Source organism: Austrofundulus limnaeus, unplaced genomic scaffold, assembly GCF_001266775.1.
Source record: "Austrofundulus limnaeus strain Quisiro unplaced genomic scaffold, Austrofundulus_limnaeus-1.0 Scaffold22, whole genome shotgun sequence".
NCBI lineage: Eukaryota > Metazoa > Chordata > Actinopteri > Cyprinodontiformes > Rivulidae > Austrofundulus > Austrofundulus limnaeus.
In genome coordinates, this window is record NW_013952424.1 from 2,883,234 (window position 1) to 2,885,057 (window position 1,824).

The window sequence follows — 1,824 nt, forward strand, 5'->3', positions numbered from 1 at the left end:
GAAACCAACTGAGATGGAGAGATGGTTTAACAATAAATAAATAAATAAAGGTTTAAACATTTAGAGCTGTGACTGTTTGTTTGCGAGCCACAGGAAAAGGTTGGACTTTGAGCTTTGAGTTGAGCTAAGCAACACAAAAACAGAATCCCAAACCACAAAACCAGAACTTCTGGGTGGAAAAAAAAAACACTTATGAGTCTAAATAAGTTCCCACGTTCCCTGGCTGCTTACCTTCAACTGAGACTTGGACACTTTCCCGCACCTCTCCACGTCCAGCGACGTGAAAGCGTACCAGATGGACTTGAGGAGTTCGGATTTCAGGTCCATTCTTTGGAAGTTTTTGAAGTCGCAGCAGAACAAGGAGCTACATGTCCGAGCGGTGCGGAGACCAGAGAGGAGCTGCTGGAGACCCGACGGACCAACCCGCGGAGCTCTGCGCACTCAGGAACCAGAAGCTGTGGGGTGCAGGGCAGACTAAAGAGGCGGAGAGTCCAGAGAACACATCGAATTAAAGGCCCAGCAGTTCCGACAGGGATGCTTATCGCCTGCCGACCTTACAACGCCCGTGTTCAAGTAAAAAAATCACCTTCTTTGGATAAATATCTGGAGGTTCACCCGTTTAAGTCCAAACTAACGCGATTTCTCGCGACAACTGCGCTCGCGGTGTGTCTGTGGGGTGTTGTCAACTACTACCAAACAGGCAGCATTGAGTGAATGTTTCAGTCCCTTTTTTTAGCGGGCAGCGTAAATTGAAGTAACTTCAAAATTAGCAAATTAGACTTTCTGAAAGTTTAGTTAAAATCCATTCATGAGATATTTTTGCTAATATGGAGACAAAGAAAGATATTCCTCTCAATGTGTGGTGGGGATGACTCTCAGACTAACACACCAACATTAGCTTGCTATTTGTCTATTTGACTAAATTTAAAGCGGGTGGGGTATTGTGCAAAATCAACTTTTTAAAGCATTATATCATGTTRTAATGTCATTCCCTCATCAAAAACATAACCAGAGTGCTGTTTTGACTCATTCATGCATGTTTGAAAAATCCTTGATTCTCCTCTGGTAGTCACGTGGAGCTAAATGCTTGCTGGTACAAAGCACCTCCCATTTACAGAAAAGCTCCTTCCTATAGCTCAGTCTGTAGCTGAGCTCCAGCCCCACAGAGCATCCCTCCTCTGAAGCATTGTTGTAAAGACTGCTGAAGTGGGAGTGTCAGAAATGGTAGGAGGTAAAGAGACCGAGGCTGGTTTCAAAGTGTTTGTATAGGCTATGATGCAAAGTCAAATTTATTTTTGTTATACAGCATTTTCATAACAACCGAAGCTAATTAATTCACTGTAGTTTAGAATTTAACTATGTGCCTAAAATATTTAGTCAATTCTCTGTTGATCTTTTCACACTAAAATCAAAGATTACTAAAAATAAATAAATAAATTCTAACTTAATTTTCTTAGCTTGAGCTTGATGAGGTGTCATGAAAAAAAATACACAACAGAGACAAAAAAATTAAAAAACCTCCCATAAAACTCTTTTACATTTGAAGTTTTACCTTTGGGGCCAGATAACACAGTAATGACAGCCAGATTTGGCCCATGGGCCTTGAGTTTGACACATGTTCTTAGAGTTAATCAGTTTTAGATGCAGTCAATACTTTCTGAAATGATAGTCTGGCCAGAGGTGTCTAGAAACTTTCAGGATATATTCAGCGGGTAAAATAAGTATTTTACACGTCACCATTTTTCTCAGTAAATATATTACTAGAGGTGCTAATGACATGAAATTTTCACCAGATGTCGGTAACAACCCAAGTGATCCATACAT

At 40.6% G+C, this 1,824-nt stretch overlaps 1 protein-coding gene across 1 annotated transcript in view; it reads right to left on the reverse strand.

The window, feature by feature from the left end:
* Nucleotides 1-579, reverse strand: part of def6c (DEF6 guanine nucleotide exchange factor c) — an 8,320-nt gene extending 7,741 nt beyond the window's left edge. The window contains exon 1 of the mRNA XM_014004240.1: nt 232-579. Coding sequence (XP_013859694.1) covers nt 232-327 — 96 coding nt within the window. The 5' untranslated portion in view covers nt 328-579. The remainder of the gene's footprint in view (nt 1-231) is intronic.
* Nucleotides 580-1,824: the final 1,245 nt, after the last annotated feature.